The 15141-nt window shown below is 44.8% G+C and overlaps 1 protein-coding gene across 1 annotated transcript in view; it reads left to right on the top strand.

The window, feature by feature from the left end:
- The window catches only part of LOC134451875 (hemicentin-1), a 48243-nt gene that overhangs the window by 26259 nt on the left and 6843 nt on the right, over positions 1 to 15141 (top strand). The window contains exons 11-18 of the mRNA XM_063202273.1: positions 4880 to 5158; positions 5534 to 5809; positions 6284 to 6544; positions 7846 to 8103; positions 8989 to 9246; positions 11794 to 12059; positions 13503 to 13782; positions 14495 to 14770. Coding sequence (XP_063058343.1) covers positions 4880 to 5158; positions 5534 to 5809; positions 6284 to 6544; positions 7846 to 8103; positions 8989 to 9246; positions 11794 to 12059; positions 13503 to 13782; positions 14495 to 14770 — 2154 coding nt within the window. The remainder of the gene's footprint in view (positions 1 to 4879; positions 5159 to 5533; positions 5810 to 6283; positions 6545 to 7845; positions 8104 to 8988; positions 9247 to 11793; positions 12060 to 13502; positions 13783 to 14494; positions 14771 to 15141) is intronic.

A 15141-nucleotide genomic window follows, 5' to 3' on the forward strand; every position in this document is an offset into this window, starting at 1 on the left:
GATCAATGCCAAACTATCTTAAATAAAATAAATCCAGTTTACCATGGATGAAAGAGTCAGCAGTATAACAGATCAGCATCCATTAAAAGTGGCGAGCCTGCCTCGAGAGGGAGAATACATCATTCTTAACATCTTCCTCTAAGGCCGGGGTATCATTGCTTGTATTCTCCACGGACAATAAAGATCTGCTTGATTAAAAACAGCTGGCAAGGAACTGCGAAGTGGCTGGCAAGACATGCACCCAAGATAGCTAAATGATATTTATATGGATGAAATAACATGTTGTGTTCCAGAATAAGCACGTCTGCCTCTCTCTCTCTCTCTCTCTCTCTCTCTCTCTCTCTCTCTCTCTCTCTCTCTCTCTCTCTCTCTCTCTCTCTCTCTCTCTCTCTCGATAGGCTACCCTAATGATTCACATGGTTCCTTTTAGGATTATATAAACCAGACTCATTGAAAGTCATACAACGTTTCATTTCTCTTTCTCACGGGAGAGGACAGGAAGGCCTCCAAGCATTAAGTTCATCAGCACAGCCAATTTCGCATTTTGAAACCACAATGCATTATGCCCTCTGGTTAAGTAGACTGTATTTGTTCTGTGAGATCTCTCTAGGAGTAATTCAGCAGAGAAATAATGTATTACTTCATAGAAAAAAAAATATTAAAAAAATTCCCTGACATAATTTAAAAAGAGCTTGCTCAATGCATGACCCTGTTTTTAGGTGTGAGGGTTTATGCATTACCTGGCCCTCCTCCTCCATGTGATGGAATGTCACCGAGCTCTGCTATCCAGTGTTCCATAATTGATGACACACAGGTAGGCTATCGCGCGTGTCACCCTACACCTGGCCCGCTCTGCTCCGCTGCATCTGCCCCATCAATTATTGAGCCCAAATAAATTGTAAGAAATGCCAGAATCCTTCACTCAGTCTAAATTACACCCCCCCCCCATCCCCTGCGTCATCTTGCTATAGCAACAGGCGCTGTACTCCAGAGGGGTTTGGTTTGAGCGAGGAAGGGATACACAACTCGGTCATCGTTACATTACCTGCGGCCGGACGGCACCATTTCTCTTCGGGTTCAGTTCTGGTCAGCTCCGGAGCGTCATGGCACCATGGGGCGAAAACCTACAGGGCCAATAAAGATCTGCCTCTTTGTTACTCTGCTTCCACTCTTGCGAGGTAAAACAAAAAAAGAGATTTACCATTTTAATATAAGACGTTTAAGGTTAATGGGCCTTGTAATGGGAAAGGGGTATAGAAATGTTACCTCAGGTATCTATATCATTGACGTTCTCTGTGGTCCAAAACAACAGCAGTGCCTTGGCAAGCGGTTTCTTTGCTATAAAAGCTCTGCAGTAATTAACAAAAACATTGTGAAAGTGTAAAGGTGATGTGGCTGTTTTGGCATTTCACACTATTAAGTATGAGGATGAGACAATCCCGGATGTGTTAAACAAACTCAATGTACTGCATCCGAAGACTTTGAAGTAGAAAATGGCTTTGGCAAGTGTAATGCTTTGACTTGTGCATTGATTAAATTGTCACTTATTATTTCATTACTATCAATGTTGCCAGTACAAATATTTTTCTCTTTTGGAAATAACTTGTGGTGACTAGAACCACACTGATGAGAAATATTTTTCTCTTTTGGAAATAACTTGTGGTGACTAGAACCACACTGGTGTGTGGGTTGTGTATAACTGTTATGCTCAAAATGAGTCTTATACACTATATGTCTAATACTGTAAGTAGACTTTTGATGTCTCATGTTACCTCAAAAGGATGGTAGTGTAATACAGGTATGTGTAGGCCTATGGAACATGATATGAACTGTGCTATATATATCATATCCCTCAAGTAAATTTAAGGTTTGTAACTTATTGCAAGTTGTTGACAAAATATACTGGAGATAGTAGTGTTCTTTTGAGAAATTCAGTGCCATGTCTTTTCAGGAAAGGTCTGGTTCCATGTTACGTTACGTAACACTGTACAGATACAGTCTGTGACAATTTAGCTTTCAAATTAGACTTGTTTTTAAACGCTGATTGTTATTATGTGACTGTCCTGAAATGTTATAATGCCATTATTATCACTATGCTTTTGTTATTACATTACTTATTTTTCATTTGGAATTCCTTTGCACTGTGCTCCTAAGCACACCTATACAGGTGTGAATAGACGACACCCGACCTATGAATAATGAATGATTTAATTTTCCTTGAAGAATGGCCTCAATAAAACGCTGATCTATGATCTATGTCTTCAGGGTTGGACGAAGCACCTTCAGGGGAGGAGCCAGTGTACAAGGAAGCAAAGAGTTATGGTAACTAGCACCAAGCAGCCAATCAGATGCCTCAAGTATTTTGTATGTGTGACATGCAAGGCCATGACATTTAAACCTGGGGCCATCAGATAAGCAGTCTCTGAGTGAGACCCTGACTCCAAGGCACCTTGCATACTACATACAGTGCATATTGTATCTGAGTAGCAGGTCAGGAAGGCCTATTGCTGAGGAGTCCACCTGTCAAATTTCAGAAATAGAATTATTCACATCTGGAGACAGTTTAAAGGTGCACTGTAGGATGGTTGTCAGAGTAGGTATTGCAACTATGCTGCTCTTTGAAACTGTGCTCCCTAATTAATAAACTAATATTTAGTGTGAGCAAAGTACAGTAAATTTTGCAGCTAAAAATGTCTATTTCTGGAAGTTCAAAAGAACGGACATGGAGAAGATCCCTCTTTTCAAGTCTGAAAAGTGCAAAAGTTTTCCCAATCATAACGCATACTCAGAATAGAATGATGGTGGTGGTACATATTCGTGAAAAAGGTAACATTTGTGAATGGACAGCATGAATTCCGGAAATAAACCACTAAAAATATTACCCAGTGCACCTCTGAAAATATATTAGTTGGTACATTCCAAAATAATTGTACCAATCAACCTTTGAACTAGTGCGATCTCTCTAGTGGGGACCCTTTCAGCCTACAACACCACTTGTATTGTCCGAGGGTATCTTTTAAAAACATCTGACGCTGTACAGTGTCACTGTGATTATCATATTCATAGTTCACCCACTACTTATTTCACCACTACACCACACGCCAGCATTACTACAACACCCCATCTGGAGTACCCCAGACTTAAAGGGGTATGCCACTATGTTGGGGCTTAATACAGTTAAAATCGTTGGCTGGGGTTTATAAAGGTGGTTAAGTGTCTTATTTTTCATGTTAAGCATTGTCTTCCTTTAAGACAAGTTAAAAGAGGGAATATGTCGCTAAGCTAGTGAAAGTCAATGGATCCGTGTAGCACATGTTCTCTCTTTTACATGAAAAATAACACAATTTACCACCTTTATAAACCCTGGCCAACGATGTTAACTGTATTAAGCCCCAAAATAGTGGCATACCCCTTTAATCTCAGTCAACCCAGACTACTCCCCTCTGCAGGCCTGGAGGTCCACGACCCCTGGGAGGTGGTGTACGAGACCGAGCGGACCAGCGGGGTGGTGGGGAGGGAAGTGACCCTGGAGTGCGGCCCCACCCTCCCCCACGTCTACATCTGGGGCTTCACCCGGCCGGGCACCGACACCCTCCGGGCGGTGGTCTACAACTTCGGCATCGGCCCCAAGCTCCAGAGGCTGGCCAAATCCCTGGGGGAGCTGCGGGTCAACCGCACCAGCGCCTCCATCTCCATTGCCAAGCTGCCTCTGGCGGCACACGGCCTCTACACCTGCCAGGCCCTCTACGACACCGACCAAGGAGCCCGGCTCTACTACTACTATGTGTACCTGCGCGTGTTAGGTCAGTGTTACTAAGCAAGCAAGTTGTGTCTGTGTGTGTTAAGGTAGGTCAGTGTTACTAAGCAAGCGAGTTGTATCTGTGTGTGTTAAGGTAGGTCAGTGTTACTAAGCAAGCGAGTTGTATCTGTTTGTGTTAGGTCAGTGTTACTAAGCAAGCAAGTTGTATCTGTGTTTTAGGTCGGTGTTACTAAGGAAGCAAGGTGTATCTGTTTGTGTTAGGTCAGTGTTACTAAGCAAGCGAGGTGTCTCTCTGTGTGTTAAGGTAGGTCAGTGTTACTAAGGACGCAAGGTGTATCTCTGTGTGTTAGGTCAGTGTTGCTAAGCAAGCGAGGTGTATCTGTGTGTGTTAAGACAGCAAGGGGAGAGGGTCTACTACTACATTTATCTGCACGTATCAGGTCAGATCTGCTGAGACATCAAGGGCCCAGGCCCTACTCCTACGATGTGTATCTGTTCGTGTTAGGTCAGCTTTGTTAGCTACTGAGACAAAGGTCGGGGTCAAAGAACAGAAAAAGAGTGGAAATCAAAGTTGTTTTTTTTACGTTCAAGTCCTCTGATGGATTTAATTAAACTGTCTTGAACACGGGACACATTAACTACCTAGACTACTAGTTAGGTACTAGGTACTAGTTATTTGTGTAAATTGTGGATTAATTTTGTTTATTGCATTAAGTTGTCTTAGAATTAAAGACATTGACATGCCATTTTACTCTTTAAGTGTGTGTGTGTGTGTGTGTGTGTGTGTGTGTGTGTGTGTGTGTGTGTGCATGCGTGCACATGTGTGTCTAGGAGTGTGTCCATGTGTGTGCATTTCCCTTACCTGATAATCTCTGCCATCTCTCTTCCCTTTGTGTGTGTGTATGTGTGTGTGTGTGTGTGCGTGTGCGTGTGCGTGTGCGTGTGCGTGTGCGTGCGCGTGTGTGTGCGTGTGCGTGTGCGTGTGCGTGCGCGTGTGTGTGTGTGTGTGTGTGTGTGTGCGTGCGTGCACATGTGTGTCTAGGAATGTGTCCATGTGTGTGCATTTCCCTTACCTGATAACCTCTGCCATCTTTAATCTCTTTCTCTCCCGCTCTGCAGTGCCAGTGGAGGGCCCGTCCGTCGTCCTGCGTGACTCCTCCCCGGTGGCGGAGGGCTCCTCCCTGCTGATGGACTGCGCCCTTAAGAATGGCAGCGAGCCTATCACCTACATCTGGGAGCAGGAGGACAGGGGCGGTGCCGTCAGCATCCTGGCAGAGGGCAACAGCAGCCGGCTGCACGTGTCTTACGTTACCCGCAACCACACGGGCTGGTACCGCTGCCTGGCCAGCAACGAAGTCAACCAGGTGCTCAGCGAACGCTTCTGGCTGGATGTCTTCTGTAAGTGGCAGTGGTGGTGGTGGTGGTGGTGGTGGTGGAGGGCTTGGTGCCCGGTGTCATTGGTTACTTATCAGCTGAGCTCACAACTGGAACTATCTGCCTGTCACATCTCTCGTCTCATTTCCTGGGATGAGCTTCTTATCTGAAAATGCTGGAATAAGTTTGTCCTTGGTATTTTCCCTGATAAGATTTTTTTTTATTTAAAGTAGTCTTTAATCAACGTACATGTAAATGTAGTCTATATTTGTGTACATCTCTGTGTGTGTTTTTGTGTTTGAACACATGTGTTGGGTCTATCTGTTTGTCAAAAACACAAGACAGGTTTTTTTTTGAGACAGAAGTTAAAAATGTGTTTTCTTTTCCACCTCTATTCAGTTGGACCAGATCCGCCTCAGATCGACATAAGGCCCCACTCTGTCACAGACAAAGGCTTCTTTGCCTTGGAGAAGGCAACAGTCTGGCTGATGTGCCAGGCCTCCTCCAACCCCTTGAGCGAGTACGTGTGGTTCTACAATAACTCCCTGGTCGACACAGGACCCATACTCACCATCGCGTACATCTCGCGGAGACAGGCTGGTCTCTACACTTGCCTCTCCGAGAACAAGTACATCAACACCAGCTCTGAGAGTACCGCCACGCTCTCTGTGTACTGTGAGTCACCCTGACTATCTGTCCATGCACTTAACATACCACCCTGTGTTGTTTATTCCTGTCTTTTTTTTCTTTGGTCAGAAACCATGTTTGCATCATTATCGTAATTGTAATTGCTGGGGTTAAACCAGTATTTAGGGCTGGGCAAGTAATCGGATTTTCTTTTCAAAAACATTGATTTATATCTGTCACCTTAACACGTTAAGAAAACCATGTAGATAGATTATGTGACATGGCATACCAGAAATATATTCATTTATATTCATATATTCAATATATTAATTTTATTTTATATTCATTGGTGTTGTACTGTTCATTGAAAGGTGTGACGTAAAGCCTGGTTCAGAGTATCTTTCCATCCATAAAACTCACAGGCCTATGTAATAACACCAGGTGTTGCAAGCTGTATGAAGAAAGATGAACTCTGTGACAAACACCTGCTTACCTTTCTCCGTATCACACCTCTTCTCTCAGATCCGCCTGATGACTATCCGCGCTGTACCATCTACCCCACCAACAACTACACTGACCTGAGTCTCTGGTGCTCATGGGGAGGAGGACTCCCCCATGCCTCTCTGCACTGGACACCGTTCCCCACTGGGGTGATCATGAGCCAGGGCTATGCCAACGCCACCCTCGTCCACAGGGGCCCTGGCACTGTAAACAACACAGTCTTCATGTGTCACGGCTCCCACGCGGCCCTGAATGTGTCAAGAAGCTGCAGCGCCAGGACGTGTGAGTGACATGGTTTGCAGTACAGTAGGACAGTAGGAACAATGTTTTCAAGCCATGATAAGGAGTTTTTGTCTTCAGTCACCCTAGAAGTTGGAGGCAGTTCTCTTGTCCTATCTAAGTGTAGGGGTAGCCATGGCTCAATTGTTAGAGCAATGGCCTTTAGATCAGAAGGTTGCGGGTTCAAATCCCACCCTTACCAGCACCTTCATCCATGGCTGAAGTGCCCTTGAGCCCACATCCCTCCAGGGCCGGTAACCAATAGGCTACCCTATGCCTAAATACTGTAACTATAAGTCACTTTGGATAAAAGTGTCAGCGAAATGTAAGTGTGATTTAAGCCCAGCGTAGGTGGCAGAATGAATTCAGTAGCGCCTTTCACCTTTTTGCAAATTATTGAACTACAAAGTATTGAAATGAATAATTTTAAGGATGAAAAAGTTGCTTTTCATTAAATTCACATTGAACCTTACTTTGTCCTTGAACAAGTACGGAAGGAATAATGGTCATACGTAATGCCATGAACAAAGGAGAAGACTCTGCAGGCTTCTGCAAAAAGCAGTTTGGTGTGATCAGGATACCGGCATGACCAGAGTAATGGAAAGACAGAAGAGAATGCTGGTGCAGCACAGATGTCTGATGACATTTTATCTTCTTTTATTAATCTAGTGCATAACAGTCAGTGTGAGCAATTTCAATGCGTCGGCAATCTCTTTAAGATAGACTTAATGCTGTCTTACCTTGTTTTTATTCCTTGTCAGGGTATCCTTCAGGTGCTATGCCAACACTACTCTAGAAAACAAACTTTAAAGGTGCACTGTGTAGGATGGTGGCCATAGTAGGTATTGCAACTATGCTACTCATGTAAACTGTACTACCTATTGTCTAATTCAATTTTCATGAATATTTACTTAATAATAAACTAATATTTACTAGTATGACCAAAATATAGTATGTTTTACAGCTAAAAAAATATATTTTTGGAATTTCAAAATGACGGATCATGGAGAAGTTTCATGTATAAAAAGTCCAATATTTCCAGTCATTATGAATACTTGAAATTTAGTGATGGTGGTAAGTCTTCATGCCATTTCTGAATGGGAATCATGAATTCTGGAAATAAACTACCAAAAATATTCCACAGTGCACCTTTAATGACAGCTTACCTTGACGGTGACCTTGAAAGTGTGCAGGTGTTATGACCATTAGCTGCACGAGGCCAAGCGGGCCGTCACAGTTAGCAGTTAGCAACAACAGAAATACTGTGCTGTGTAACACCATCTTACCTTCTGATTGCTTCTCAGGGTATCCTTCAGGAGAGCCACAGTGCTACGCCAATGCCACTCTGGACAGTGAGTCCCTGCTGCTGTCCTGCTCCTGGGAAGGGGGCTTACCCAGCGCTCTGCTGTGGTGGACATCAGACTCTGGAGACACCCTGAAAGAGGAGGAGAGCACCAATAACCTCATGCTGCCCTCCAACATCACACACCACATCAGGAGCTTCACCTGTCACGCCCAGCACCCGCTACTCGCAGAGAGGAGAGAGTGTGTGCTGCAGCTGGGTGAGAATCTCAGTCCACTGCTAGTGGAAGGAAGAAGTTTTGTTAAAAATTGTTGATAAAATTGGATAGATTATGAAATGTAATTCCTCCGAATAAAGTAAATTATTATTTTGTGCCCTAAAGACACGAGCCACTGATGTTTAATCTGCACCATTTCACCCACACTTACTGCATTAAACAAAGGCGGCTTTGGGTGCAAGAAGGAAAACAATAATTGCTTTTTTTTTAACTTGTGTGTCACACTTTGCATTGTGACGCACAAGTGTGATTCAGTTGTTTTTGGTACAATGTAAATGCATTACATTAGCCCTGCAGGTTGTTTAATAAGTTAAATTACTAGGTCAAATGTAAATGCATTGTGAAAGAGGAACTAGAACAGGATATTGCACAGTGTGGAACACTTGTTATAAAATATTCTATTTGTCTTAATTAGGGGGTAAAATTAAATCTCTGCCATGGATTAACTCAGGGTGTTTATTATTCTGTGGGCTACATTCCATGGAATGTAGAACATGAAGAACCCTCTAATCCGGGATGCTGGCAGTCTTGACTAGGCACAGGGGGGAAATCATTCTGAAAGGGCCTCCTCTCTGAAAACATACAAGGCTAATTGGGACCCAATTCTGGGCCCCCTCTCTCCCTGGGCCTGGGAAAACTGACCAATTTGGACATTGGTTAATCAACCTGAAAAACTGGTTGCCCTTTGGTGCAGATCAATATACAGAGTCAATGGTGCAGATGGGATCGCTGGCAAAAAAAACCCCTCATAACTTTGCTATGACATAACACATGGCCTTAAGTGATAGGCATGGTTGTTATCATTTACAAGCTAATAATTGAAGCTCTTCGTGAAGGCGCTAACATAACAGAATGTCTTTCTCTCAGAGCCACCTGATGGGTCTCCATCATGCACCATTCTCCCCACCAACAACTACACTGACCTGACCCTGTGGTGCTCATGGGAAGGGGGATACCCCCACGCCTCCCTGCACTGGAGCCCGTTCCCAGCAGAAGAGGACGGCAAGGGCTACTCCAACGCCATCCATATCCAGAGAGGGCCTGAAACAGCAAACAACTCAGTGTTTGTGTGTCATGGATCCCATGTCACCCTGGAAACAAGCAAGAGCTGCACCACCAGAGCATGTACGTACCGTGATGTGATGTGTCACCTCATGCAGGATGGGAGTATTGGTAATGCCTTGTGGGAAGACAGGAGACTCAAGCTTAGCCGGAGATACGTCACAGCTTAGTAAACGTGAATTAAATGGCCATCATGGACATTCTGCCATACAAAGGCAAAGTGCAGGAAACTACACCAACATTGAAACTGAAAGAAAATTGCCTTCAGAGTTGGATATTGTAGTTACAGCAATTTGACAAAGAAATATCTCTAAAACGGGACACATTGAACCATGAGACTTTGTCACAAGATAAAGGAGGCAATTGTCAGTCTAAACTCATTTTTTTTTAAAAATATATATATATTTAGGGGCTTTTTATACCTTTAATTTGATAGGACAGTCTGAGATGGTGACAGCAAACAAGTGGGACAGAGAGACGGGGTGGGATCGGGAAATGACCCCGGCCAGACTCGAACTGGGGTCCCCTTGGGCATGCAAGCCCAAATGTGGGGGGCTTAGCGCGCTGCGCCACAGCACCCACCAGTCTAAATTCAATTTTGACAAAATATGTAGTTACTGCAATTTGCCTTTGTACGGCAGCATTGACCGGAAGTACTTCCAATATTGTTGAACACTGGTCAGGGAGACAGACAGCCAAAATTGATTTTCCCTACAAAAGTTCACAGCACTTTTACTGTGAGATTGCAAATGTGATGCTGCATTGATTTAATAGCCTACCTAAAAATAGAAGCATTAGTTTGTACTCAGAATCCTATAGTCGCATTTTCATCATCTCGGTCAGACACATTTTATCTATTTTTGAGGGTTTGCCAAAGTGATACTTGACATTGATTCCTCCCATTGTGCCCTTCTGCTCTTCAGGGCACCCACCTGGAGAGCCCCGGTGCTATGCCAACGCCTCGCTCAATAACGAGTTCCTGATCCTCTCCTGCTCCTGGGAAGGGGGCTTCCCAAGGGCCCTGCTCTGGTGGTCATCGAGCGCTGGAGACACACTGGGCAAGTCTGAGGAGAGCACCAATACTCGGGTGCTGCCCGTCAGCGTCGCCCATGGCAGCAAGTTGTTTGAGTGTCATGTACAACACCCTTTGTTTGCACAGAAGAAGACATGTGCTGTACAGCTAGGTAAATAGGACAACCTTGAAGTATAGGAAATCCCTAGTGAAATGAAAAAAGTTGGCCTATAATGATGACATATCCTGCAGTACAGCATGTGAAGGGTGACATGAAGACAATATGGCAATATTTCATATTTAGTCATTTCACTTAGACATAAACATTACAGTGAAATACAGTAAGACAGATGCTTCATTCAAAATGTTCACGATTTCACTGTACTGCACTGCTAGTGTGAATAGTACTGCACTGTACTGTACTACTAAGTGAACACTGGATGTTGCTCAGTAGCTAAAGCTAAGATAAACTAAATATTACATTACAGTGTTCTACCTCCACAGAGACACCTAATGGAGCACCTTCATGCACCATCTATCCCACCAACAACTACACTGACCTGACCCTGTGGTGCTCCTGGGAAGGGGGATACCCCCACGCCTCCCTGCACTGGAGCCCGTTCCCTCCAGGGGCGAATGGGCAGGGGTTTGCCAACGCCACCCTCGTCCAGAGAGGACCTGACACGGCAAACAACACTGAGTTTGTGTGTCATGGCTCCCATGTTGCCCTGAAGACCTCCGCAAGCTGCAGCACAAAGACATGTGAGAGCTACAAACTTGTTTTTTATTATATGTAGTAAGACGTTCATCCACCACATGAATTGTGACCTGCCATACTGTACTCTACCTGTGCTCCGTACACAGGTGAGTTAATTAATTTCTACCTGAATGAGGAGGTGAGCTAATTAGGATCAGCTGATTTAGTGAACTGGCCTGGGTGTGTGTCTGTCAATCAATATGTGTCATTTCCATTATCCTAACTCCTGTCCCTCCTTGTGCTGGTGTTATTCAATATCTGGCAAAAGTGCAGTTCAAAGGTCATTTTCTCATTGAAAATCGGAATTTTGGATGGGGAAAAGTCCCCCAACGTTTTTGCAGCTAAGCTGACTGTGGGGAGACCATTGTTTTCTCTACGGAGGTAGAGCATCAGTGAAGCACAGGTCGAGTTTGGATAATGGAAACACCTGATGAGCTGAGCTACAAACTGCTCCTAGGTCACTGGTCAGGGCTATGGTTAGGGTTAGGGTTAAGAGCCTGGAAGCTCATTTCAATGAAGCAGCCTATTTCAACAGAACATTGGAAACACATAATGACAGGATTTCTACTTTTTCCGACTCTGGTTATAAATATTGTACTTTTTCAGAAAGCTGTTGTTTAAGTTTGTTTTAAGGCTTTATGCCATTATTTAATAGGGCAGTGTGATGGTGACAGGACGTGAGTGGGAGAGAGAGAGATGGGGGAGGATCGGGAAATGACCTCAGGCTGGAATCAAACCCAGTTCCCCCGGCATAACACTACAGTGCCTTAGCCTTTTGAACCACAGCCAAAGTCTGACAGGATATATTTCCATTATATGTTTTGTATTTATGGCTCCATAGGGTCTCCTCCAGGGGAGCTCCTGTGCTCCGCAAACGCCAGTCTCACCCATGAGCACCTGGTGTTGTCCTGCTCCTGGGGGGGCGGCTTTCCTAGAGCACTGCTGTGGTGGACATCAGACTCCGGAGATGAAGAAGACACAGCAGCGGTGGGGGAGTATGAGGAGAGCTCCAACACGCTGCTGTTGTCTGCCAGCGCCGGCTACGGTGGCCGGGCCTTTGTGTGTCAGGCTCAACACCCACTGTCTGCCGAGCGGAAAAAGTGTGCTGTAAAACTAGGTAAGCTCGTTCCCATTATTGAGGAGCCGTGTCCCCCGCCTAAGAATAACTGTCTGGGATGTTATTGTGCACATTATGTTGGCACCTAAAATAGTTTATGTGGAACAAGATGATTGATAATGATTTGGTGCTGAATGATGTTCACTTCTTTGGAGGAGTGGTGGTAATAATAGTGGTAATTAGTCATTTTAATTAACCGTTTCATTAATGCAAATTAAAATGAAAAGGGGTGTAACCATTTTCAGAGATAACGATAGCGATAACTGATATGAGTTCAACTAAATGAGTTTTAAAGGCTCTGATGTTTAAGTGCTCACTTTACAGTAAGAGCTTGACATCTGTGAATTTGTTGGAAAAAAAGAATGAAGCATACTGGAAATACATTTCACAGAACATTGTCCACAGTGCTGCTATTATTGTCTCCATATTTGGTCACCATATGTTCGAAGGATAATATAATCATCTTCTTTTTTCCTAGAGCCCCCAGTGCTTCAGACACTGCACAGTTCGGTCTCCGTCTACGAGGGAGGTGATGTAGAGATCCCTTGCTCAGTGAGGGACACATATTTCACCTCAAACATCACCTGGTACAATCATTTGAGACAGCCCGTAATAGAATATCCCTCCAAGTATGCTCTCAAGCGGGCCGGTATCTGGACCAATCTCACAGTGAAGGGGACAGATAGCCTGAAAGACAGTGGCCGGTACTGGTGCTCGGGGATAAATTCCGTGGGCAGCACAGAGATTCCGATCACTCTGCTGGTGAACAGTAAGGATGGTCATGCTAAATCTTTATCCAACTCACACACACTGTACTTAAACTGTTGTAAAATTACAAAATGATACTGTATATTCATATTCTATATGGTGGCCCTATATCATGACAACACACTGTTTAAAATGTATTATTTTGATTTGTGATTCACAAATAAAAGCATCTGACACATTCGGTTACTTCAATGTAGTAGGCTATGCAGCATTTCTATGCATTGTAACTTAGTTTATAGTCCGGTTCCATTTTTATTGAATGACATACAGCAGTCTGGACATAAGTTACTTTTGGAGTTAATTTACAGACCTTACTATTTCCTTGCTATTTTTCATTTATCTTAGTGCATCCAACTCCACCCAATGTGACCATCAGTCGGATCACGTACAGCGGCAACCAGCGCTCAGAAGCCGACCTGCAGTGGGACACCCCTGCCCAGGGCACCATCACCGAGTACATCGTGGAGCGCCGGCTACTGCCTCAGCCCAACATCACCAGCAAGCTCGACCTGGAGCCTCCGTGGGAAGAGGTGGTATCAGAACTACCGCCCGACACCCACAGCTACCACATCACGGGCCTGGACCCAAGCAAGCGCTACGCCGTCAGAATCAAAGCTGTTAATTACCGCACCCCAGGCAGTCCATCTGAGGAGAAAGTCCCACAGGCCGTGCCGGTGGCAAGGCCTTCCCTGGTGTTCAGCGACAGCTCTCCGGCCGAGGGATCGTCGGTGTGGCTACGCTGTGACCTGGGAAAGGGCACTGAACCCATCAGGTACCTGTGGGAGCAGGAGCACAGCAATGGCACGACCAGTGTCCTGGCACGGTCCTACAGTAACCTGGTGAATGTCACCTTGGTCACGCGTCACCACGCCGGGTGGCACAAGTGCACGGCCAGTAATGAGGTCAACCGAGAACAAAGTCAACGTGTAGCACTGAATGTCATCTGTAAGTGGACCTCTATATGTGCCATATAGCCAACCATATTCTATACCAGCGGTTTTCAAAGTGGGGGCCGGGGACCCCTGGGGGGCCACGAGGAGGTGCTAGGGGGGCTGCGGCAGGTTGACAGGAAAAGCATAGCCGCATAGCAAATTAAGTTATTTAATTTCAATGAATTAAATAACTAATGTATGTAATATATAATGTACAATTATATATAGTTCCATTAGTTAAGAACGGCATTATATTGCATTTCTGAACATTACACTGAATAACAGGCCTGGTCTAATGGTTGTGAAAAAGTATGCACAAAAAATATTCTGGCACGACCCATGTAAGGGGGGCCTTGGCTGAAATATACCGGCATATGGGGGGCCTTGCTATGGTAAAGTTTGGGAACCCCTGTTCTATACTACCGTCATTTTTAACTTTACAAGTTTCATGCATGTTGTAGTCAGTTTTGTGCAACTTTTATTTAGTTTTTTTTGTGTGTGTGTATTGTGAGCATTGTTGTGTGTTGTACACCATGCCATCTGTAAGTGTGTTCTGTGCCATAACCTAAGTTATATGCATCTGCTGATGATATGGTACTGCTGCTATGTATATTTTGCCTTGTGTGCGCAGCTGTAAATGTTTCTGTTTTGTGTTTTTTTACTCTGTATGAACATCGGGAGGTATGAGGAGGGGTTGAAATGTTTTTTTTTATTATTCCCTGCAGACGGTCCAGACGTGCCTGGCATCGGGGTCAGCCCGCGTTCGGTGGCGGAACGAGGCTACTCAGCCCTGGAGAGGCAGACGGTGTCCCTGCAGTGCCAGGCGTCCTCCAACCCCCCCAGCCGGTACGTCTGGTTCTACAACAACTCCCAGGTGCACATGGGACAAACGCTGACCATCGCCAAGATCCCCCGGAGCCGCACGGGCCGCTACACCTGCCTGGCGCAGAACACGCGGCTCGACACGCGCTCCAAGAACAGCGTCACCCTCACTGTTTACTGTGAGTCAGATTACGAACCTCATGCTTCTCCCACTTTTCTCTCAAGGTCTTCTACTGAAAACAGAATTGTCAGTACTTACAAAACACAATGACAAATCATATAAATTGGTTGTGGGTGGCCTAATGATTAGGGAGATAGCTCAATGCGCGCTCCAGGAACAGCGTCACCCTCACTGTTTACTGTGAGTCAGACGACAAACCCATGTTTCTCTCTCGATTTTCTCTCAAGGTCTGCTACTGACAACATTATTGTCAGTAGTTACAAAATACAGTGACAAATCATATTAAGTGGTTGTGGCCTAATGACTAGGGAGATAGCTCAACACGCACTCCAAGAACAGTATCACCCTCACTGTTTACTGTGAGTCAGA

The sequence above is a fragment of the Engraulis encrasicolus genome, chromosome 7, assembly GCF_034702125.1.
Source record: "Engraulis encrasicolus isolate BLACKSEA-1 chromosome 7, IST_EnEncr_1.0, whole genome shotgun sequence".
Taxonomy (NCBI): domain Eukaryota; kingdom Metazoa; phylum Chordata; class Actinopteri; order Clupeiformes; family Engraulidae; genus Engraulis; species Engraulis encrasicolus.